General features: G+C 38.8%; 1 protein-coding gene across 2 annotated transcripts in view; it reads left to right on the forward strand.

The window, feature by feature from the left end:
- Positions 1-480: 480 nt before the first annotated feature.
- The window catches only part of GLRA2 (glycine receptor alpha 2), a 174,572-nt gene continuing 149,718 nt past the window's right edge, over positions 481-25,334 (forward strand). The window contains exons 1-2 of one of the 2 annotated variants that reach the window (XM_043569940.1): positions 481-1,325; positions 3,502-3,635. In XM_043569940.1, coding sequence (XP_043425875.1) covers positions 1,258-1,325; positions 3,502-3,635 — 202 coding nt within the window. In that variant the 5' untranslated portion in view covers positions 481-1,257. The remainder of the gene's footprint in view (positions 1,326-3,501; positions 3,636-25,334) is intronic. The other variant, XM_043569939.1, reaches the window with a different exon arrangement.

Raw genomic sequence — 25,334 nt, forward strand, 5'->3', positions numbered from 1 at the left:
TACTGCCCCCTGCTGGCCTATTGTATTTTTCCTCCTCTTCAAATCGACTTGAACAGGATGCCCAAGGATTTTGAGCCACGGAAGAAAGCTCAGCGGAAGGGGCTTTCCCTAGTAGAGATGTAGAGATCCTTTGGGAACAGGCGGCTAAAATCAAACGAAAACACTCAGGGGGCGAGGAAGGCATAAAAGGCTTCTAAATTAAATTATCGATCCTCACGAACCTTTTTCTGCACATAGACTTCTCAATGCCAAGGAAATGTCCCCTCCTCTTCAGCACAGGACTCCTCTTTTGCCTCTAGGTTCCACTGACAAGGAATGAACTACCACTCCCCTATTATAATTTCAGTACTCCAGATTCTGTTTTCTGTCTCCCCCAATTTCCTTTTCCCACAGCTAGACCGTATTCCCTTTTCTTTTCTGCTTCAAACTCCCGTCCCACCCACCCACCTACAGACTCGCATTTCCAGGGGATCAGACCCTAACCTCCTTCACCCTCCCTATCTACCCTGACCTCTGTCCGCCCGATTGTCGTCGCACCCCCCCCCCCCTTAGCACCCTTTCGCTGAACAGCGACTCACTCTTTGCCTTTGAACATCTGGCTTGTCCCCTCTTGAATGCTCTCCCCGACCCCCCGCCCCAAGCGACTGAAAAACGAAACATGCGCACTTCAGAGCTAGGAGCTGTCCGAGTGCTGAAATTTATAGGCTGGGTAAGATCACGTCTCCGTCTCTTTCTGTAGCTCTCATTCCAGCACAGGATCTCAGCAATTTTGCCCTCTTCCCCCCTGCCCATTCCAGCGCGCAGAGTCCTTTCTTCTCTCTCATTTACAACTTCTTTTAAAAAGAGAACATTTTCTAGAGAAAAGCGATTTGCTAAACAGAAAGGACATAAAACAAAAGCCACAGCAACCCGACTTCCAGCATGGCATTGTCACCAGCCCCCTTTGCATGGTGATGCGATTAAGGTAGCAGCATTTTTATTATTCGGAAAAGCAGCTGGGGAATCCATCAGTTCTAAGGCTTTGTCTTTCCTTGGTTAACTGATGGTCCTGAGCCCCGATTTGACCTGACCATGATGCCTAGGACTGGCACTTTTTGTTTTTCCTCAGCAAACTGTACAAGCCCAAATCTCTTTTTGATTTCCAAGGAAACTAGATTCCTGCCAGATTTCGAATCTGGACAATAAATAGATACTTTGTCCTAGCTTCTCTCTGGAATCTTTTCGGGAATATTTTCCAGAAGCATCACAGAAACAGGAATGAACCGGCAGCTAGTGAACATTTTGACAGCCTTGTTTGCATTTTTCTTAGAGACAAACCACTTCAGGTAGGTGAAACGACTTTGCATGCTGATATTTTCCCCATGAAAACTGTTTTAAAGAGAATGTGTCATACAATTTTTATCTATTTTTCTATGCCCTGGACCATATTATTTTAATTTTATAGAGGAGAATTAGATTTCTTTTGTTCTTTTAAAAGGCGTAATTATGGGGGGAGGGTAGTAAATTTTCACAAAGGCAAGTTTTATGATGCATAACCCCACTCTATGCATTTCAGCACGTTTTCACAGCCAATGTGATATTAAGGCAGTCTAATGAGTTGCATGCTCTTTACATTTCTATATAATAATGATTTTTTTTTGCTGTCAAATTCTTCTTAAAGTCATTTAAAATGATTATTGGATGCAATGCTTTTCATGTGGTGGAAGTGATTGGATTAATTTGCCAGGAGCATGCTCATTTTATATAAAATATAAAAGAACCCTAATTCTTAGTCAACTTGAAACTTGTATTTCAGCAACTAGATGCATACTACGAGCACTACAATTCAGGAAATTTCTTGAAACATCAAAAATATTTAAAATCTCATTTTACCACTATATTCCACTGTTTGGTATATTTGGAAGTTGAATGCCTACCAAAATTTAATTAGTATCACATCTTTGTATTTATCTATACATGAGAAATGGACTATGCATAATTAAAACAAGTGGGAAATTATTATTTGCATGCTTGCATTTTCTACCTAGTTTATAAATTACCAAATCAATTGATACTTCACAATATCAGATAATTATCACTAAGTGAAAGAGCCATCCTAATGGCAGAGGTTCTAAGACAGCGTAGAGATTAGAGATGTTCATACAACAAAGTGTAGGAGTCTTCATTTATTTTCACCGAATTTTATGGTATTTTTTCACAGAACCAAGAGAAATGGAACATATAGTGATAATTCTATGAGTACTGGGAAAACCCACTATGTTCCTTTCAGGTTCACACCTACTATGATTAAGAAAAATTGTATGCTGGGTTTCATTAGAATCATCATCACCATCATCATCATCATCATCACCTTCATTACCACCACTATCACCATCGTAATCAAATAATATTTGATTAATCAGATGAATCTACATATGGGAATGTGAGTATTTTTAGATGACTCTATCAATTTTAACTCCTGCCAAATGTTTAAATCCTCCTTGCATTTAATACTTTGTATTTTATACTACTTCTTTGAAAAAGTGGCAAAAATGTGTTTTCTCAGTGATAGAATTAATTAGATTATTTGTTAAACTATTAAAACAGAGCTTGTAGAATATTATGCTTTAGGGAAGAAATAGACATTCAGTCAGCCACTATGTAATGTGAAAGAATTCATTTCACTACGAACCAAATAGGTTCTTTTTATAAGCCCTTTAAGGAAATTAAAAACATGAGAAATTTTCCAATCAACATTTAGTGTTTTTGATAATGCAGAAGACAAAATGATTTAGAAGTTCTTTTTCATGAATACTTTACTGGAGAGTCAACAATTTAAACACTAATATATAAATAACACCTGATAAAATAATAGAAGTACAGACACACATATTGTTGACCTATTTTAGAATGAAGATAAATGTCCAAGTGAAGCTTTTCTTTTAGACAATGCATAGAAAATTATTAGTAGTTGATAGCTGGAATAGAATCCAGCAGGTGAGAAAATAAGCAATGGAATAATTAGTTCACTGTTTACTTTGTTCTACTCATATTATTATATACTTCTAATAAAAAGTAGAAGACTTATATTAAGGGCTGAAATGCTGGAAGAATTGTTTGAAAGTCATGGAATGATTTTAAGACAATCACATTTTATAAATTACCATCTTCATTTCATTATCATCATCTTTATTTCTCTGATGACTCTAGAAAGAAATAGCTTTAATATATGTCCATGAAATCTACAACATAAGCTATGCATGTTATATCATCTTAAACATCTTTATAGCTACAGTTTGGACATCTGGGAGATAGGAGTCAGGATTTATAACTCTCATCATTTAAAGTTAACTTTACAGAATGTACAAGTTCAGAAGCTGACCAAAGAGTCTATAATTCTCTTTTTCTTCTTACAAACATATCGAACACATTAACAAAACATGATGTCAAACATTCTGTGAGCATTAGTTCTCAGGCGATGGTAGTGGAATTGTTGCTAAAACAAATTAATGATGTGTTTAGGACGGCTTTCTGCAAAGACCATGACTCCAGGTCTGGAAAACAACCTTCACAGACCCTATCGCCTTCAGATTTCTTGGACAAATTAATGGGAAGGACATCAGGATATGATGCAAGAATCAGGCCCAATTTTAAAGGTAGGTTCCATTTAAATTTATGTTAAGCCTGTGGGAAATCTAGATGTTTGAATAATATGAAATAAGTATTAAGGACTTTTTATTATAAAATGGAAACAAGTATAGTAGTCATTTCCCTTTGGCATTCTTTTGACCTAGCCAACATTTAATACCTTAAATTTTACAGGTTGTTTGCCACCTTTGAAAACTTCCCTCATTTTTATTCCATTCCACAAAGAAAACTAATGTCAGAGATTATTGCTACATTCCCTATTTTAAGTGGGAGTGTGAGTGGAAATGAATACAAGAGCAAATGATGGATTTGACTTGTATGAGTGTCTACCAGGATTCATACAAGATTCAAGGATTGTTCAGGATCTTTGGTTTTTATTTTGAATACCTACTCCCAAAGTGAAATTTAAATCTCAATATAAAACATGCCATTTTACACACTGTCAGGCCTCTCTCATTTTTCAACATTGTAACAAGAGGCTCTAATTGAATACATCAGAAATTTTTGGTTTCCTCTTGTTTAAACATTTTAAGTGTTTATTTGAAATTGTTTATCTGAAATTAACAAAAATCATAGAATTGTAAAGTGCACATGTCAAAGATGGTGGATCCTTTCTTTGTTTAATTAGAAACAAACCAAAAAGTTTGATGTTTTTATTTGTTTAACATTATAAACATGTAATTAATCATCTGTAGAAATTACTTCTTATCTGTTTATTTTTATTCTAAATAAGAACCAGTTATAATAAATGAATTATTCCTGATGCTTTAACTTTCAAATACATATGTTAAGAGTCTCTTGTGTTTTGTCCCCCTCCCTGTTTTTATATTATTTTTGTTTCCCTTCCCTTTAAATGACAATTGAATTTTATCTTGTAATTTGACATAATGCATTGTGGAGTGTTTATATTTTATAAAAGAAGAATCTTATAATATTCATGCATTGTTTTCGTTTTGCTTATTAGCAGTTTAATTAGATTGCTTTCCTTGAGTTTTGATTAATTTTATTATTGGAAAATATGAGCATGAAAACTAAATTCTAAATCATTTCTTCTTTAAATGCTACACCTCTGAATATACCCAGCTGAGTGCACATTTCATAAACAGATATGTCAGAATTTTGACAAAACAAATGTTTCTGATTTTAATAGTATTTCCAAAAGCAAAAACAGAACTAAGTTCAAAGCTTGATTCTGCTAAAAACAATTTTCATGCTCATCTCATTTCATACTAATTTTGTGGTCATTGCTTTGCAAGTCAATATTTGAAATAAAATCCTCTGAGTAACAAGTTGAGAATGAGCTTTCAATGGGACTTCTCATTCATAAATTTATTCATTTAGTCATTCAATAACTTTTGAGTCTGAACTATATGGGAAATATTAACTACTGCATGCTTTGAAAAGTTGAGAGACGAAACAGGTTTGGGAGCTACTGTCAAAAATTTTAGAGGGGAGAGCAGATGTTACATGAATAGTTAAATACAAGAGTATATAATATTAGACAGAAATAGTTAAGGAGTTAATAGTTAAGTAACATTAGGAAGTACAGATAAAATGCTACAGGATTCCAACAAATGAAAACATGATTTCCTATTAAGCTACTCATGAAAAGGTTCATAGAGAAGGTCCAGAGATAGAAAATTGTTTCAAGTTTATGAGCATTATGCTTAATAGCAGCACTTATTCATTATTTTCTAAAAGTAACTTTCCAAAAGGGGAGAGAAGTGAAGAGAGTAATAAAACAAATGCCCATGTTGCCATTGCTACTTCAAATGACCATATAGAATGAGCAATCACTTTCACACAGCTTTTTTTCTAGTCCTTCTGGGGATGTTACTCTTTGGAAATGATATTTCTCATGATTCTCAAGGATAAATAAATGGAGAGAATATCAAGTATAGCAAATCATGGCCATGTTTTTGAGATCTTTCCACTACTTAAAGACCTGAGCACAGGATGTTTTAAAGACTTATAAAAGGGAAATGGGGTAGATATCCTTTAAGACTCTTAACATTAATGGACTTCATGGAGTTTTGCCTCCCTCTCCCTTTAACTCTTCACCTCAAGGAACCCTGATCCTCTTTCATAAATTTTATTTACATGAACCATTTATATCAGATTAATTACCTAACAGCTCCCACAATTCTCTTTACTCTGAGAATCTTGGCTCTTCCTGGATGTAAAACATTCCCCATTATTTTAGACTAAAATAATTTTCACTCCTTGTGTTCCCATGAAACTTTATATGTCTAATATGGTTCTTTGCATATTTATGTTTTATCAACCCACCCCACAATGCATCTGAGAGGGCAAGAATGTACTATATACAACACACACACACACACACACACACACACACACACACACACACACATCGCATAGGGAAAAGAAGTCATCCTTTTCTCCAGAATGAGAAAATAAGGACTGATAAAGAAAGGAAAATATAGATCAATTATGAAGATTGGTGCTTACAATTAGATGTAGTAGAAGTTGAGGGTGGAAACTTTTGAGGGACCAACCAGGGGTCACAATGGCTAGTAAAGATGATCTTAGCTGAGCTGAGGAGAAAGACATAAAGAGATAATAGGGAACTTGTTAAATGAGGAGGCTAGGAAGAACATTATAGTACTTACTGTAACTTACTGTAGTTGATTAGCAATGTACGAATGAGAAATGTTCTATAGTAGGTAGAAATGAAGGGTAATTAGGAAATGTGACTGTATCTAGAATAGTGACAGGCACCCTGTAAATGCTAAAAAATAAATTGGCTATGATAACAATAAACATGGTGATGAACATGATGTTGAAAACAACAATAATAGTAATTAATAAGATGACAGAAGGGCAAGATTTGACCATAAAAATAAAAACAAGAGCAAAATATGGGTTTTTGAGGTAAAGGGAATGGCTTTTCTAGATGTCCTATTAAATATTAGCTCTTCTCTGTTTTCCTTGCTGCCATACATTGGCAAGGGAAAAGGAAATGCATATGCATAATTTTTCTTATTGGATGGAATTTTTCCTGCATGCTTTTAAGTCAATAAAATATTTCATGTCTATTCCATATCCTTGATGGGCTCTGAAAGATGTCACAATGGGCATATATACAAGAAGGAAAATGGACGTAAGCTAGAAAAGGGGACCAGAAATGAATCAGACTTAGGCTCTATAATTGAGAGCCATTCTTAGAAACTATGGGGGGAAATAGCTTTTCTGATGTGTTGAAGCACAAGTGTATAAACAAAGTCATGAGTCAGTGTTGCCAATTGCATTCCAACTATAAGATCCATAGAGACCTGGGTCAGATCTTGTCAAAACATAAATTTTCAAAATCTTCAGTTCAGATAAAAACACAAGCTATATTCATTCACAATTACCTGGTTCTGAAACCATGGTAAATATTGATTCTATGTCAACAGAGGGGCCACTTTCCCCACTTGGGTGATTTGTCTCATTGTCAGTTGATTTATCATGGTGTTATTCCATCATCCTATCAGATATTCCTTTGTCAGTATTATTGTATGTTGAAAATGCCACTTTAAACATTAAGCTTTTAAGGAATCCAAATGAAATGCTCAAGCCTGGGCAAAATGCATTAGTTCCGATTCTGTCTCTTTGAAACAAAGCTTTTATCTATTTTAATGAAATTTTCTTTGAAAATAAAATTAACTTAGAGATATATCCTAAGTTGCATCCCAATGTAAATAAATAACATTTCACTATAGCATTCATTTTGGAAGAAGATCTGGGATAGATAATGCCAGGAGATAATTATTCACTCCACTTCTTTGTGCATGCCATGCACACTAATTTTTTTCTAAGTCTGGGAGACCTAAATTTGAAAGTGCGATGTGTGACATTAAAACCTACATTTGCATGCAATATGGTTTCCTTCATTTTCTAAGGAGTTATCAGCTCAAGAGGTGTTTCGGATACAAGTAGAAATAGATCCACTTCCAAAAAATTAGAGGTTCAGGTTTCTCCCCTTGGAAATTCTATTGTATGTAGCCAAGTGGAGCTCAAGCTCAAATGTGCTTACCAATCCCTGTAGGGGGTAGCTTGAGCACAAATGTCCAGCAGGGACATTTGGAAAGGGTGATTCTCTCAGTTAGTGAGAATGCAGTCCCAGTGTGATCGTTTCTTTGATCATCCTGGTAGATGTGGGGCATCAGATGTTACTGTGGATTCTGAGAAAAAGATTAGAATTCTTGCAAGTGTCAGAAGTATGTGACTCAAGTGCAGGAAGTTGCAGAAGCCTTCAGGCACCTGAAAGGGTACAGCCATTTTAGAACAAGACAATAGGAGATAAAAGGGAAAAGGGATTACTGAAATGAAAGGCTGCAGATAACAATGGGAAATTTATGTATGACAGTTTTGTTCAGAAATGATGCTGATGAAGATTCTGTAAAAAAAATTAACGTTTATTTTTGAGAGAGACAGAGTGCTAGCAGGGTAGGGGCAGACAGAGAGGGAGACACAGAATGCGAAGTAGGCTCCAGGCTCCACATTGTCAGCACAGAGCCCGATGCGGGGCTTGAACTCAACGAGCTGTGAGATCATGACCTGAGCCGAAGTCGGTCACTCAACCGACTGAGCCACCCAGGTGCCCCAAGATTTTTGAACATCTGAAATCCATTGACTGTGTCACAATTTAGCTTTTCTGGACTGTATGGACACCAACCAACACTTTTGTATATACTACGCTGCTACAATGGGCCTACAAGGTGCTTGCCAGGATTTGAGGTGACATCAGGAAGGAGGCATGTACAACACTCTAATAGATTCTGGAAAAGTATATGTTTTCCTTTCCATGGTGACAGAGTAGTATGGTGGAGAGAGTCCTAGACTTGGATCCAGAAAATTCACATTCATGTCCTTTTTGAGAAAGGTGTCTTCACTTCTCCATGCCTCAGGTTTTCTTCTGCCTTTGCCCATTTCATTTGAGTCCTTCTGAGCATCATATGAGATCATGCATCTGAATGATTTGTCTTTAACTATTATGTTTATTGAAAACAATTTGAATTATTATTACTAGTCCCTCATTTCTCTTTTGTAACTGATACTGATGCTGTATCGCCAAAGCTAACCCTTTATGGCTATTGGGACCTTATTGTTACTTGATTTTTGTTAATAGACACACACAAAAAAGTCAGAGAAGTTCTAGTACCTTAGAGTGCTACTGCACTAATCAGAGCATAGATGTCATGAGTCTCAGTTGGCTCTCCTTTTATTATATTGGTGGGAAGATTTCCAACTTGAAAGGGCTAGTTCACATTCCTAAATATGAAACAAAGAGGGAGCCATTTGTGGGAAGGAATTATCTTTATACATTCAAATCCCATCCCTGATTATTTTCTTGGACTCATTTTTTTACAAGAACCAAGTAAAAGAAAGAACCAACTTTACTTGGCCCTAGAAAGAAGGACCCCGGGTTTAACTGGAGATATATGACTGTCATTTCTTATGTATTTTCTTGTCCACTTACTGTAGTTGCAAGGGTCACTGCACAAGCATGCAGAATTGATTTCTTATTTTAGAATGAGTATTTTAAAGAGAACATTTGGTCTCTACAACATGGCAGGTTAAGAGCACTGGAAATGGAAGCCCATAATTTAGTTGTTGAGAATGTACTGTATTGCTCCTTGGTTGATTCTGGGTAACTTCATATCCTTAATTTTCATTATTGAAAGAGCCTAAGCATGTTATCCTGAATTATATAGTGCTTGCTGTCCATCTTGAAGGACAATTCAGTCCATTTTGCTGTTAACCCGAGACTTCATTTTTTAAAAAAAAGATAACAGCATAGATATCAGGGTATCTTGGTCCTTAATGATTAGACATTAAAGTGTGTCCAGTTAGGGGCACCTGGGTGGCTCAGTCAGTTGAGCGTCTGACTTCAGTTCGGGTCATGATGTCACAGTCTGTGAGTTCAAGCCCCGCATCGGGCTCTGTGCTGACAGCTCAGAGCCTGGAGCCTGCTTCGGATTCTGTGTCCCTCCCTCTCTCTGCCCCTCCCCGGCTCATGCTCTGTCTCTCTCTGTCTCAAAAATAAATAAAAACATTAAAAAAAAATAAAGTGTGTCCAGTTAGGGCTATCAAGTTTAGAGTGAGGAAAAAATAATCATTAGTTTGTTCCTGGTGGTGCTGAATATGTTTCGTGGTGTGGGATCAGACATGTTTAGAATAGGTTCTTAAAAATGGAAATATAGTTGATCAATCCTCATAACACCAAGGTCTTCGGAAATGTTTTGGGTACTCTTTGTGGTTAACACCTAAGAGGCTGTCCTGACTGGGGCATGCAGCATTTGCTCATTGACTTATTTCTTGAGAGGGCTACTTTGGACACTTGTGACTGACTGCAGACATTGTTTGTCACATGAAATGCACTGAAGGAAGGACCTGCACAAAGGAATAGGTCTCTAAGTGGTATTCTTAAGTGAGAAAGACATTTAAAAATGAAGCCACTGGGGGTCGCCTGGGTGGCTCAGTCGGTTGAGCATCCGACTTCGGCTCAGGTCATGATCTCGCGGTCCATGGGTTTGAGCCCCGTGCCGGGCTCTGTGCTGACAGCCCGGAGCCTGGAGCCTGCTTCCAATCCTGTGTCTCCCTCTCTCTCTGCCCCTCCCCCACTCTTACTTTGTCTCACTCTGTCTCTCAAAAATAAATAAATGTAAAAAAAATTAAAAAAAAGATGAAGCCATTGGGTTACCCTCTTGGAGTATAGTCTAGCTGGCCAAACAAGTATGGTCATGGGGCAAGTACATGTAATGGTTTTACATCTTTATACTGGAGTCTAAACACACAGTTCATTTCTTTGTTCCTATAATAAATAGTGAGTAATTACTCTGAGCCAGGTGCCACATTACTTGCTAAGTATAAGATGGTAAACCAAAATCCAACGTTTAAGTGTCAGTCCTCACTTTACTAAAAACTGGAATATAATTTGTAAACTGAATGCTGCAGGACCTTTGTAGGAAAGAAATGGCACACTCCAATGGGGCTTGAGAAGGTTTGGAAAACCAGTCCTGAAAGGAGACTGTAGTACTCTGGGACTATCAACAACAGACCTGAAGAGGCAAGGGAGGGAGTGGTTACCAGAACCTAGACAACGTGGCTATATAGACAGGCCACTTAATGAGATCTGTAGAGCAATGTAGTCACTCTATGCTGTCCTAGCAGGGAGAAAGCTACAAAATAAATATTCTGATCTTACTTTCCTCCTGTATTCCATTTTCTTATTGGAGCCTCTCATTGGCCAAATCCAACTAGAAGTTAGAGGGTAAGGGAGCTCAAAGATGCATACCTGAAAGGTCAGCTTCCCAAGGTACAGAGAAGAACAGAAAAGAGAAGACAGTGTCTCTGGAAAGAAATGGAAGATAATCAGCACAAAGCCAATGTGCAAGCAAAGTCATCCCTCAACCTTCCAGTGGTGGAGCAGATATCTCCAAAACTGATAATCAGTTCAGAAAGTCTGCCCTGATCAGCCTTGGGAAAGAAGGGAAGTGAGAAAGGGATGTCATTTGGATATATTATCCCAAGAGTAAATGATACCTCTAAAAGCACAGAAGAGAGAGGAAGATAATGTAAACTGATAGTTCTGTCTCCCAAACTGACAACTGAAAGAGGCACATTGTGCGTGTGTGTGTGCATGGCTCGCGCGTGCACGGGGGCAGGGGGGCCAAGAGGGGGGCGGAGAGAGAAAGCTTTCTGTGCAGTATATGAATATAATCAATATGCCTTCCCGTCTATCTAATATGTTTATATGTTTGCCAATACTATATTGTTGTGCTTTGCCCCATGGTCATCCCTTCCAGGCTCCTCATACCGGGATGTGTTGCGGGCTTAGATTTGAGCATAAGACTTAATGCCGAGTCTCTTTGGGGCAGCATTTCTGAGACACTTTCTTTCCAGCCATGCTCTTGTGTCCTGCATAGAGCCGAAGAGTGGTAGACGAAGAAAAGATTGGGTGGAGGTTAGAAGAGTGTGAAGACCAGGAGTAGAGTAGTGTGTGTTTCAAGGAAATGGTGAGGCCTGTTTCCCACTCCTTGGCTGGTTTGATTACCGCACCTGAAACACAGTTATCACGGCAATTTTGCTACTTTAGGAAAACCTCAGAACCACTTTACCACATAATTTTTCTTTCATTTTTAAAACCCAAGTGTATAGAGAAGATAATATAATCTATCTTTTTCTGATTTATTTACATTTAAATACTGCAAGATGTTGATTTCTAAGAACCACTTCATGTCTAACAAGGCAGTTGAGATTTCTTTTATCAGGCTTTCTCCTACAAAAAGCATTCTATGCCCCCAAAATATATTCAGAAAACAAGGAGTCTGTTTATTCAGCTTTGAACCTCAAACTCTCTGAAAATTGAATGATACACACATTTGGAAAACGGCACTATAGCAACTCAAGCTAAATGATGTGATTCAGAATAATTTATAAATATAATGTGCAATGCTCACAGTGGAATTCTTACAGTCTACTTTTTCCTTTGAGTTAACTCTGGTTTTAGTACTTGAACGTTGCATAAAGTATGTGAAGCCAAAGGATTGAGGATTTAGTACTAAATCAAATGAGCAACCAACCAGATGTGTTTCTCTAACCACGAGTTTCAGAACACCTGCCTCAGGGTCACCTGAGAGTCCTGTTAAAAGGGCACATACCTGGCCCCACGTTTCTCCAGGCTTACCTCTTCAGAACTGCTGAGTGATGGGATCTTAAAATACTCACTTGAACAAATTCATAACACCTTACAGCTTATAGGGCTAGAATGAGAAAATTTTGCCCCTGTATCTGAAGGATAATACCTTCCTTGTATTGTCCCCAAGATACCACGTGCCAGGAATTGCCTTACCAAATAAAGGGGGGGGGGATCCCACAAGAGAAAAAAAAATCTAAACAGAGACTCATGAGACCTGATTTTTTCACCTAACCTTTCTGGGATTCATTTTTGTCATCTCCAAAAATAAAGGATTTGGACCAAGATGTCTATGTCACTTCCAACTTTGATAGTCCCTTGCCTTTATATTCTAAATTAAAACTCTAGGGTATGTCATTTTATAAATTATTAATTCACCCACAGAAGAGCTTGGATATATCCACTTTTCCTAGAGAACAGGTCTTTCTGCTGAGAAATAGTAATTATGTCCAGATATTTTTTGCAGTTGCCCCTGTCTCATTTTAACTCCCAATATTTCAAGGATGGCCATTATCCAATGGGAAGACTCTGGAAACTTATGAGGGGATTACTGAAGAAATGAGGCATTTATGATTTTGTCTTGCTTTTGGTCTGGAGGTGGCAAATTCATGCACAGAGGCTGCTTCTGGGAAAAGTACCACCATGTTTCTTTAGTTCAGCATCTGGCCAAAGATGTTTCTCAAAACACTAGTCCCATGAAATATTCTCAGATAAGAGGTTTAAAATGTAAAATAAGAATGGGATAGTCTACAAAACATCCTCTGAGAGAGCCCCAGTAGTCATTAGCATATTAAAAAGTTTCAAGAAAACCTGAAGTAAAAATACACAAATAAATGTTTTTAAAACTTTTTTTTTTCCACAGGGGCTTATCCTATGCTTATTTGATCATGAATTTCTTAAATGAGTAACATTCTGAGGGACCAGTGTTTCATAGAATACACTTTGGAAAATGTGGTCTTGGTAAAATCCATAGTTTAAAAAATTTTTTTATATTTATTTATTTTTGAGAAAGAGAATGAACATGGGAGGGGGAAGGGCAGAGAGAGGTGGACAGAGAATCTGAAGTGGGCTCCATGCTGGCAGCACAGAGCCCAAGTTGGAGCTCGAACTCATGAACTATGAGATCATGGCTTAACCAACTGAGCCACCCAGGTGCCCCTAAATTCCATAAATCTAAATGAAATCTTTTGCCATGAAAATAGATGATGATGATGATGGAAAACCTATGATGCTCTGATAGATAATATCCATAAGAGTGAGAAGGCTCCTGCATTCAGTAAACTTGGCTTTCATTTTGATACATGGTCAACATGAGCATCCTGATGCCACAAGAGAATTACTCTACAAGTTAAAATATTATTGCAGGCTATTTATCTCCTGTTTCATTTACATGAATAAATGAGCAAACAGTGGTGTTTTGAAAAAACAAACATTAAAGACAAAAGAAAAGACATTAGTCAATACAGCAAAATACTTCAATTGGATGATCATCTTCTATTTTAGTCTTTATGTTTCCTGAATGCTGAATGACAAATACACATCCAAACAAGTGACCTTTAACCTTGAACTAAAGACATTTCTCCAGCAGGCTAGGACAAAGTTTCAGGCCCGTATGAAGAGTTTCCTTTTGGATTGCCATTGTCTCTTTCAGGCAGTTTTCCAAGATGGATAAATTTTATGGTTGTACGATTTCCATTCGGCTGGTGGTTTAGAATTTTTTTCCCATCACGTCCTTGAAATGAAATTTTTCAAATTTGAATCCATTCTTTTTTTTTTTTTTTAAATTTTTTTTTCCAACGTTTTTATTTATTTTTGGGACAGAGAGAGACAGAGCATGAACGGGGGAGGGGCAGAGAGAGAGGGAGACACAGAATCGGAAACAGGCTCCAGGCTCCGAGCCATCAGCCCAGAGCCTGACGCGGGGCTCGAACTCACGGACCGCGAGATCGTGACCTGGCTGAAGTTGGACGCTTAACCAACTGCGCCACCCAGGTGCCCCAAATTTGAATCCATTCTTAAAAACCCCACATTTAAAAACATTGAAATTATACAATATTTATCCTAGCTAACTTGTGTAGGTTTAAGATTAAGGTCTTCATTTATTAGCACTAAAATATATTCTAAGTGGGTCTTCTCAAAATTAATTATGTTTCATACTTAGATATATAAATTCCCAGGAAAAACTATTGAAAATTGTTTTCAATAAAGGTGGATGTGGGGAGAAATGTATTTGACATAATTACTAAATGTCTTGGGAAAAATATATATGTGTGTGTGTGTGTGTGTGTGTGTGTGTGTGTATCTTTTTTTAAAAATTTTTTTTTAACGTTTATTTATTTTGAGACAGAGAGAGACAGAGCATGAACGGGGGAGGGGCAGAGAGAGAGGGAGGCACAGAACCAGAAGCAGGCTCCAGGCTCTGAGCCATCAGCCCAGAGCCCGACGCGGGGCTCGAACTCATGGAACGTGAGATCGTGACCTGAGCTGAAGTCCGACGCTCAACCGACTGAGCCACCCAGGCGCCCCATAATCTTATTATATAATATAATAAAGATTATATACATATAATCTTATATATATAATCTTTATTACTAGTTATTCTCCCATGCTTTCTCTGAGAGAGTTTGTCAAATAACCAAGTATGATTTTTTTCTTTCTGTTTCTTACTCCAGGATCTTAGGGAAATACGAGAACAAAGTAGAGAGTGAGGAAATATTAAAACTACCTTAGATTTAATCAATGACTTCTGATCCATGCCATTGATTTCATACAGTAGATGAAGATACATTGATGACAGAGCAACTACACATTCTGTATGAGACTAGTCCTTTATTTGAAACATTGCTTCAAGGTATCTACACTGATGGCATCAGTGTAACTGACATTTCACTGTACGACCCACAGATAATGGAATACCAATTTTTAAGCTTTTCTGGTGATTGAGGGTTGGCAGCCTTAGACATACTGGACCTCAAGGAGGAAGTGAGTGAAGACTAACTATAATGAAATTACTTAGCATATACACAGTTTGCTTACTCTGTCTTCAAATTTTGTTTCATATAGCCTGATGCCTGACTCAAATTCCTTGTTATCATTTGCTTCTGATGTCACTGCTGATTCTCCATTTCTAGGAGGTGGACAGTGGCATTAGGGGACTAGGGACTAGGGGGACTAGGGACCATTAGGGGACAAGGAGATGGCTTTGCTGAATCCTTAGCTATAGAAGTCAGGGAATACAAACAAGAAGATAACATTTTCTCCAGAATTTTGAGATTTGCTTTCAAAACAAAGTACATAATATCTTCCCAAAATATAAAAATTTAAGAAGAGATCATGGCTCTTTGAAAGGAAGTGTCACATAGGCCCAATGCCATGTCTTGTGAGTAGGAAAACTGGCACCAAAATTTCCATGTTTTTCAGGAGGAGTTTTGATAGATAAAATGCCACTCTGCTTCCTCTCTCTAAAATTTGAGATCATAGCTTCTTATCAGCAAAGTTGCTATACTATTCAGTATTTATTTTCTCTGGAATATCCTGTTTCATTTTCTGGGGTTGGTGACCACTCTGTGACCAGTAGCATACTTGACCTAGTGCTTACCAAATGAATCCTATATTACCAGGCTGATTTTCTCCAGCTCTCCAAAAATAGGAGGAATTACCCACAGTCTGGGATATGTGTTACATTTATTTCCCCCAAGCACCTACCTACATTTCCAATATTCATATTTGTTTATTGGGCACATATGCCTCATTTAAGCTCATCCTTTATTCAAATCTTCTGAACAAATATTCCCACTTAAAACCCAGCAGGTGGCTTCCTGTTCCATAGATCTCCTGATGCCAACCAAGTTTTTAAAATGCTGGGCTTTCAGCAAAGTGTATGAATTTGTGACTTGGGGCAAATATCCTAACTCCCCTTAAAAAAAAGGATTTCCTCAGCAAGAGAACACACTTAAGGAAAAAATTCCACATTTCTACTTGTCAAACAGACTCTGCAAATAGCATAATTACACGCAGATTTTTTTTATTTCCTGCCTACTTTTGAAACTGGGTTTGCATAGGGCCCTTGGGTGAAGAGTCTTCCATAGCACCCACTCACCCCAACTGAATTCTTTGAAGAGGTGTCAATGTATAGTTAACAGCAATATAGCTTGGGTGAAGGAATGTTTGTGGAGCTCAGTGAAAATAGATCGACACACGACGTTTCCATGACTGAATTATGAGTCCTTTGTCATGAGACCTTTCTCATTCCTCTATACATGAAAAGAACATAGATATTCTATAAGAATCTGGAACCAGGTGCTAACAATATGTGCCACAGTAAACTGTGCATATGTAAAGTCTCATGTGAGTAGCTATCCCTCAGTGTCGAACTATTCATATAAATGTCAGAATAAATTATCTGCTTCAGCGATAGAGCAAAACAGTTGAGGGTACTAACAAAAGGTGCCCATCGGTGACATCGCACAATATGCCATATAAATTGCAGAATGACACCTTTGAAAAAAAATTTGTTTACTGCCGAGGGGTAATGTGGCAGGTGCAAAGAAGGCAAAGAAATATAGAATGGATAATAAATAGATTCTAAAGGCAAGCTAAGATCAGAAATAAACTCCTATACTTTTTTTAGAAAACTCATAGTGCAGCTGCTCTGGGGTGTCTGATTGGCGATATCTTTATCTGAATGCACAGGAAAAGCAAGCTGAGCTGTCACCCAAGAGAGTGCAGAGCTCAAAATACTAGTATCCTCGATGTTCTAGGCCTCTCATGACTCTAGAAATTCTCCTGGGACTTATCACTTCCTTATACACCTGCACATGGCTTACAAGGATCTTTGTGGTTAGATTTTTGACTACTCTATCTGAGGTTAGATTTCTGAGAGGCAGACCCTGTGTGCGAGTAATTTACTAAGGACAAGTGAGCAGGAGAGACATATAAGAGGGTGATATGAAAATCAGGAAAGAACGGAGGAGAAACCCAGTATGGGCATGATCTCAGGCAAAGTTCAATAGAAGGTGGGTTCGACCTGATCGCCAGAGTTTCAGGGGAAACTCTTCAGTGTAAGCTGTACCCCAGTGTTTTCCTGAGTAGAGGCAAGAGAGCTGGCTCTTCATACTCCCCTCTGTCAATCATTGAGTAAAGACTGCCCTCAGGGTGTATGTAAGTGAGTGGAGAGAGTAAATTTCCCAGATGTTTCTATGTATCTCTTTTCATGTGGGCAAAAGGACCTCCAGTAGCCCCAGAACAGTCCTCTGTGACAGGCCACATGTTCTGACTACTGGAAGCAAAAGCACACTGAGGTGAGAGGCTGAAAATGATAAATGGGATCCAAGGAACCTGGGGGAGAATCAATACTGTCCATTTCAATGTGACCATTCTACATCTCCAGCCATGCCCTCCCACTCTGTTCCAGCCTCAGTGCCCTAGTTCCTGTTCCTCAAACCTTTTATTTGTGGTGTTTTGCCACTTTGATTTCCCTTCACTCTGCCTGCCTTTCCAGCCGCCTAATACCTACTCATCCTACAGACCTCAGCGTCAATATCATGTCCTCCAGTCTCTTGTGATTGGCTGCTTCTCTGTCTCTTTCCCTCTAAACTAGTTCAAGAAGGCCAGAGATTGGGCTTATGTCATTCCCCACTGTACCTCCAACATCTGACAGTAGGTGGGTAGCCAATAAACATTTATCAAATGGATAGAAAAACTTACAATACCAATCTTATTCCTAGAAAAAAAAAAGCTTTATTCTTAGAATCTATACTAAAACAAAGTTGGACATGAACAACTGAATTAAAATTAAAAATTACTATCTGGTAATATTTGTGATTCTTTAAAAATGCACAAGGGGCACCTGGGTGGCTCAGTGGGTTGAGCATCCGACTTCGGCTCAGGTCATGATCTCATTGAGTTTGAGCCCCGCATCAGGCTCTGTGCTGACAGCTCGGAGCCTGGAGCCTGCTTGGGATTCTGTGTCACCCTCTCTCTCTGCCCCTCCCCTGCTCACACTGTCTCTGTCTTTGTCTCTCTCCAAAATAAACATTAAAAAATGCATGAAGTTTCCCCACACGTATTATCTCATTTGACTCCTTATGTATTCCTCAGAATCAAAAACAGCTGGAATTTTGTTTACCATTCTTATTATTTAGGGGGAAGAAAAAGTCATTTTGCTGTCAGACAGGACTTAGGCCAACACTACCTTCCCAGATACATAAAACCTAGGATGGAGAAGAATGTAGGTCATGATTTAAAGAGTGAAGACAAAAACCCTCGATCTGCAATCCTTCATTGAATGTATTTTTAATATAACTGCCCCCCTTTCTATTACGGGGTGAGTCTAATTTAGCTTTGAACTCCCAGATTTTTGTGCTCTTTGTAGGAGCTTAATAAATGTTCAATGTTGAGTGAGGAGATTCATTCACATATAGATACATATCAAATATTTGTTGTGCATATGGCACTGTGCTAGGCACCAAGTAGAGGAGAATTAAAAGGGAAATTGTTAATTTACCAGCATTCTAACCTCCAACTTTCCTATCCCACCTCCTTCTACTTTACCACTATTCCAGGGCTAACATCCTATGTATAAAAAGCTGTATTTTCCATGCCCAGTTCTGCACAGGGATGTATGGTAGCAGCAAACGTACCCAAATAGGATTCACTGGCCTGAGGCAACTTTCCTACTCAGTGCCTGCAGTGTTTAGTAAATAAAACCAATGTGCCCAAATGATACTCATTGTGAATACTGGTTATACCTGAATTACCAGTAAGTTCCAACTGCTAAAGCAATATCAGATTCTCTTCATGGTTATAGCCCTTAACCCCTTCCAACCAGTGAGCCTGTGATTGATTCTCCTCTAAAATTCTCCTTTTGAGCCTCATCTTCCAGCTTCATCCAAAATAGAAGAGTGGCTTTCAAGGTATAGGATTCTCCCAGATTATGAGGCAGCGGACAAAAACTTTTCATAGAGCCTGAGAAGCCCAACTTAGGCACTTACTACTAATGATGATCTTTATATTTCTTTGGAGAGCCCTTTATATGCTAGAGGTCAAACTACAGAAGAGAAACAAAAACTAGCTCTAGGCTCCATAAAAGAGGTGATTGTTTGAATTGGGTCTTATGAGATGAGTAGGTACTCTATGAATGAAAAAGAGAATTTCAGTTAGGGAAGTCTCTATGTCTGGGGAGAAAACGGCTAGCTTGGAGGATAACAAAAGATGAGTGTACCTAGAGGAAGTAAAAGGAGGTGAGTCATAGAAGATAAGGCTAGAAAATAAAGTTAGGGCCAGAGTGTTAAGGAGATTATTAACACGTTGAAATTTAACCATAGGTAACAGGAAGGCAATGAAGGTTTTTAAGTAGAGAAGGGGCATAACTAAATGTGGTTTCTAGGAAGATAACTCAAAATACCTTTCAAATGATACGCTAGAATGGTGGAGAACCAGGGTGCCATGACAATCACCCACAAGAGAGAAATAGTGAAGCTTTAGGCTTAGACAGTGGCAATGGTATTAGAGAGCAGGAGCCAGATTAACAAGATAAATTTAAGGCCAAATTGCATTAGACAAGATGTGGAGGGTACAACAGAAAGGGTAGTGTTTGATGCAAGGTTCCAGTTCAGGCAATGAGCAGTTGGTGATTTTGTTTACCCAAAGAGGAGATATAAGGGGAAGAAGATGCTGAGGGAGGAAGATAATAAGTTCAGCTTTGGGCACGTGTTTGAGATGACCACTACAAATCCATGCAGACATGTCTAACCTGCAATTGAAAATGTTAATTTGAAGCCAAAAAGATATGTCAGGGCTACAAATGTAAGAATGGGATTCATCAGAATGTGATAGTATCAACTAAGATCACTCAGTGCAGAAGTGTAGAAAGAGTAGTGAAGAGGACTAAGAATAGGACGTCCATGTACATGAACATTGAGGGAGTAGGGGGAAGGGAAGGAGGACTCAACAAAGAGTACTGAGAAGGAGTGGTTAGAAAATCTGGCAAAGAACCAGGAAAAGATGTATGTAGTCACTGATGTTAAAGGAAGAGAGAGTTTCATGGATGAGGAAATCAATCATGCCAAGTGCAGCAGGAACGTTGAGTAGAAAGAGGCAAGGAAGGAGACCACTGGATTTTGTCAGTGGGACATTTTTGACCTTAGCAGGGGCAATCTCTCTAAAAAAAGGGTGACAAAAGCTTAGATTGTATTTGGTTGTAGAGTGAATGAAATTTTACAAAGTGGAAAAAAGTTAATGTGTAAACTTTTCATTTAAAGGAGTAATGCCAGGGATGGGGCATCTGGGTGGCTCAGTCGGTTAAGCATCTGACTTGATTTTGGCCCAGGTCATAATCTCATGGTTCGTGGGTTTGACACGTGGCTCGTGCTGACAGTGCAGAGCCTGCTTGGGATTCTCTCTCTCCCTCCCTCCCCCTCTCTCTCTCTGCCCCTCCCCTGCTCATGTTTGTACATGCTCTCTCTCTCTCAAAAATAAATTTAAAAAACTTTTAAAAAATTCATACAAAAATAAAAGATAAAAGACTAATGCCAGGAAGAAAAAGGGAGTTCACATATTAGCTTACAGAGTTTGAGAGAAGGAAGGCTTTTGTTTTGTTTTGTTTTGATATTAAGATGAAAAGAATGCATTTATGAAATAAGGGAAAGGTAGATTGAAAATACAAGAGAGATAGAAGGTAACTGACGAAGCAGAGATTATCTTTGCACTCAAGGAGAAATATCACTTCCTTACTCCGATAGTAAGTTTTACTGGTGGACAGGATGGTAGTCAGGGTAAGTTCACATCCAAAGGCCTCTATTTTCTTGGTGAAGTCATACTCTATCACCTCACACAGAGGGGTCACTGCCATCAGCATGGGCTGGTCCTGAGTATAGTCACCAATAAGCTGGAAAAGAGCACCAGACTCTTGATGCTTTGACTGATGGCCCTCTTTACTATCAGGACAATCCACCCAGACATTCAGGAAGCATTTTTAAAATTTAAATAAATCATAAAAACAGATTTTTCTACTAAAAGTACACTTGTTAGTAGGATTACTGAGTAGGGAGATTTTATATATATATAAAGTAAAGAGAGAGAGTGCATACATAAACAGGGGATGGGCAGAGGGGGAGGGGAGGGAGAATCTAAGGCAGGCTCCATGCTTAGTGTGAACCGAACACAAAGTTCAGTCCAACGACCGTGGGATCATGACCTGACCCAAAATCAAGAGTCAGATGCTCAACAGACTGAGCCACCTAGGTGCCCCCCAAATCTGTTTTAAACATAACACCCAGAAGATAAAGCCAGAAGGTAATATGTGCAATACTCAGACAAAAAATGAAGGAACTAAAGAGGTTCAGTGTCCAAGATATCCATCATTTGCCTTGGCCAACCCTTTATCCCTCACTGCATCTATCTATATATTTCACACTATTTTCATTGTAGAGACCCAGAAAGAGTTAATAATAAAGGTAGTAGTTGACGTTACTTGAGTCCTTACCATGTGTCAAGCATTCCTGTAAGCACTTTGCATATTCATTCATTTAATCCTTCCAATACCCTTATAGACAAGTATATACATGGTATTATTAGCCCTATTTTACAGATAAGGAAACTGAAAAGCAGAGCATGGTAGGACACAGAGCTAACTCTCAATCCCATGTAGTGTGGCATGAGTCTACCCTACTCCCATTAGTGGGATAGTAAAGGCCTAGAAGATTGGTGTTGTTGTACACCAAGTTCATGAGTTAGACCTGTATCCATTTCTTAATTGTAGAGCCACGCTTGGGCCTGTGAGTCTGGAAGGCTGCAGGAGATTTGCCTCAGAATCTGTTTATTATTCAACTTTGTATCTTCAGATTCGAGCACATTAATCCTTCATAAATATTTGAGGAATAATTAAATGAATGAGCAAAGTTGATCTCTCTCCAATCAACCAACAGCTTTCTGCTCGGAATACGTTGGAACTGGCCTGCAGCTTGTGGGGGTGGGGAGGCAGTTAGTGGGTGAGGGAAGGAGAAGAGATTCAGTCACGGCTTCTTCACAGGTTACACGCTCTGTGATTTGGTGCCTGACTAATGGCATTTTGTAGTCATGTTTTTACATCTTCTTTCAGTGCAAATTCGTGATGTGTTTCAATATATCACAGAAAAATGCTGACTATGACATACCACAAGCATCTGGCATTTTCTGTAGTCTGAGAGTCTACTTTCTAGTGCAGTTTACTCTCTGGGCTCTGAGAATGTTTTCATTTAATAATCTCAATCATTTGGACACAGTGGGAACAAATGCTAAGTCTGGGACCTGAAGTCTGCAATTTGATTCTCTTTATCATAACTTTCCAACATAGATGATGAGCCCAAGCTTGCAAAGATAACAGGGGAAGGAAGGTTTTAAGTACCGCTTGCTGGAGTAGTGTTCTTTAAGACCTAAGGAGACTGCTCTCTGAAATAATGTATGTGGTCTCTTCTTACACAGAAGGGGCGCTGACTGCTTAAGTACAAAGTCAACTTTACTTTGAGGCCAGGTAAAAATCAATCACAACACACTTTGGAGAAACACTTATGATGTGCCTAACTTATAGGTACTCCGAGGACTTATTGAAAGCAGTAATAGGACAGTAACGGTCCTTCAGAAAATGTGTCATCTTGGTGAACAAATGAAATAAAGAGACATAAAACAAGTCTGAGCTACAGAAGCCAATTCTTCTCTATATAAACATGCAGCTACATGTGGAATTACATCATGGCAACTCGGAGTTCTGAATAAGGGAGTTCATGATGGCTGAAGTATAAGGAAGAGGTAGAAAATGAGGGAGGACTTGAACTATAGGCGGGGTTTGCAGAGACAATGTGTGCCTCATGGCGTGTCAGGCAACATGTTAAATGTGTCGCATGCAGGATCTTGTTGATTCCCTACAAAATGGATAAACACTACTGTTACCAATTCCCTTTTGCCAGATCCAGAAGCTAACGTTCAGAATCCTTACAGCTGGCACAGCTGTGAGAGGCAGAACAGCTGGTTACGTTCAGGCTGTGGAGCATTGGAGCCCACAGACCTACCCACGGCCCCGTTCTTATGGTAGCCTAAGCAGACTGCCAGGGTCTGTGTTTGCAAATGAATAACACATCTGACTGGAAGGGAGCTTTGGAAGAGGTGTGCGTGAACGCAGTGTAATCCCCAGAATGAAGACTCTTTTTAGGAAGATTCTTGCTTTTTAACTTGAGGGACTTTCTACCTCCATTACCTGAGAGTTTGGGAATGGGGTCATTTCTCATCAGAGGATTCTTTTCTACAGCACTGCTATCCTGTGTTTGGCACAACACACAAAATTAGAGCCCATTAAAAGCTTCAACAAAACTTGTCTCTAGTGTGCACGGATTAGGAGTACAAACTCCACTGTATTTCTTTAGCAAATCATCCAGACTCTCATGTCTTCAAATTCTAACCATCTCAAGGTCCCAAAGTGATTTTCCTGCTTGCTGTCATGAGCTCACATATGTCTAATGGGAGAATGACATCCTCCAATTCAAGTGTGAACTTAATTGTGGTGCATAAGAGGAGGCCCCTTAACTTATTCATTCGTGGAGGGGCAGCTCCACTTGGCTTAATATCAGAGATCCTATCACAGTGAGATGGAGGTGGAAATATATGATATGATAAAATCTAGACATAGGACAGTTTCTCTACAACTTTAAACAATCTCAAACAATGCAAAATTTGGAGGCCTTTGAATTTCAAGAACAATAATGCAGGGTCCATCTTCGATTTCTGATTATGTGTTGGCTAATAATATGTACATTTATAAAACAGAGCCATATCTTTCCCATCCTGTATGTAAAGAAATACATCAGCCTCCCTACAAAGAATCTCTCCTTTCCTTTCCTTTTCTCCTTGCCCATGCACGATTCATTGTCTCCTCTTTGACATTCTCTTACAATGTTAGTCTTACCATCACATTATATTACAGTTAGTCTGATTTACATCTTTTTAAAAAAAATTTTACTGTTTATTTATTTTTGAGAGAGAAAGTGAAGGGCGGGGAGGGGCAGAGAGAGAGGGAGACACAGAATCAGAAGCAGGCTCCAGGCTCTGAGCTGTCAGCACAGAGCCTGATGTGGGGCTTGAACTCACGAACTGTCAGATCATGACCTGAGCCAAAGTTGGATGCTTAACTAAATGAGCCACCCAAGCATCTATTCATCTTTGTGCCATGACAGATTGACTTAATTGGATGCAAGGATAGAGTGCATTTTGGTATTCCCAGCAACTTATAGGCACCACTGTAAGTGCCCAGCCCATATCACCAATCCCTGATCTCTTCAATGCACCATCTGACTTCCAACTGCCAACACTTGGATTTCTTTGCTTGAAGGCTTTCTCTGACCTAAGCCACTTTGCCCACCCTGTGGCAGACCAGAAGTGCAGATGAATTAATGCCCCCTGAGAATACTCTCATTCAATGACTGATGGGAGTTGATGTAAAATACCCTAGTTCCTTCTTCCCCTGGGAAGTATAGCTCAGAAGAATGTGCCTTCCAGAGTTGTTCATGGAATAAAGCTTCATTTGCCCTCAAAGAATAATGGACTTGCTAAAGTACCTTTTCTTAGTTTCTTTCCCTACCCTGTCTCTCTTCTCCACCTCCCAACTGGTGTATCATTCACCTCTTTAATAAGCTACTTTCACCTGAGTCCTTGACTCAAGGATAACCCAAATGAAGTAATCACCCAATATACAGAAGTCTAATGAATGTCCTTTTAATGAAACTTAATTACAAAGATACAGAGTGTAGCATGACATTAGAGGTATAAAAGCACGATGCTACATAAGTGCTAGGGGCCTATTAGTCAAATTTGAGCACATGTAAACACAACAAACATCATGATTTCAGGGTTTCCCTCTGCAGTAGTGAAGCGGCTGTCCTAGTTGTTAGTAGAGAAGAGTGCATGTCAGGAACTCTGGCTTCTATTTTTAGATCTCTTGCTGACATAGAAAACCTCTGTTTCCTAATAGTACAAT

Source organism: Prionailurus bengalensis, chromosome X (genome assembly GCF_016509475.1).
Source record: "Prionailurus bengalensis isolate Pbe53 chromosome X, Fcat_Pben_1.1_paternal_pri, whole genome shotgun sequence".
In the NCBI taxonomy this organism is placed as follows: domain Eukaryota; kingdom Metazoa; phylum Chordata; class Mammalia; order Carnivora; family Felidae; genus Prionailurus; species Prionailurus bengalensis.